Source organism: Perkinsus marinus (assembly GCF_000006405.1).
Source record: "Perkinsus marinus ATCC 50983 genomic scaffold scf_1104296951740, whole genome shotgun sequence".
Taxonomy (NCBI): domain Eukaryota; phylum Perkinsozoa; order Perkinsida; family Perkinsidae; genus Perkinsus; species Perkinsus marinus.
In genome coordinates this window covers 1-756 of record NW_003209144.1, presented here as the reverse complement: position 1 = coordinate 756, position 756 = coordinate 1, and the positions used below count along the sequence as shown (strand labels likewise).

Genomic DNA, 756 nt, shown 5'->3' with positions numbered 1-756 from the left:
CCATTGCTGTGGCAGTTGGATAGGGGGCTCCTTGGCGACATGCTTGTTGTATCCCATCACGAGGCGGCCAATGATGTCATTAACCAGGCGGGGAATCTTGCAGTAGGTTAGTGTCGGTGCGTACCTGGCTAAATATGATGTGTTTTCAGATTGTCTTCATCGCTAAGATATGCCTGATGATTGTGTCCATGAGTTGTAGTACTTCTACTCTAAGTCGTTATCATGAATGAACGCTGTTGTCAGGTTGGGTGCCAACAGGGCTCTTTCTCCCAGTATTCACCATTGGAGCGGTATGGGGTCGTCTCTATGGGCTTTTAGTACACGAACTGTTAGCCCAAAGCTATGCCTTCGCACCGCCTGCTGTGTATTGATATCGTACTACTTCATAGTAATTGTATCTCCTTTACCTCAGGTACGCTCTAGTAGGCGCGATATGTCTTACTGCTGGAGTTACTCGGACCATCTCGGTGGCCGTTATTGCATTTGAGCTTACTGGGCACATCCACCAGATGTCTGTTATCGTCATAAGTCCGCACTTCTAGTAATAGCATTGGTACTGGTTATTTGTAGGTACAGTAGTAGCATATGCAGTAGCAGCGTTATTTACTACCTCGATCTATGATGTCCTCCTCCACTTGAAGGGGCTTCCATACGTACCACATTTGCGTCCCCCAGAACTGTAAGAAACGGATGGTGACACGGCTTGAGCATCTATGGCAGGTATCACCATCGTATCGGTGATCTACTACAACCAGT

At 47.4% G+C, this 756-nt stretch overlaps 1 protein-coding gene across 1 annotated transcript; it reads left to right on the top strand.

Annotated features, from left to right (window-relative positions):
* Nucleotides 1–243: 243 nt before the first annotated feature.
* Nucleotides 244–528, top strand: Pmar_PMAR028112 (chloride channel, putative; the record flags this gene model as incomplete). The annotated part of the gene is made up of 2 exons (XM_002777445.1): nt 244–364; nt 413–528. Coding segments are annotated over 2 exons (237 nt in total), but the record flags the coding sequence as incomplete, so codon positions are not given.
* Nucleotides 529–756: the final 228 nt, after the last annotated feature.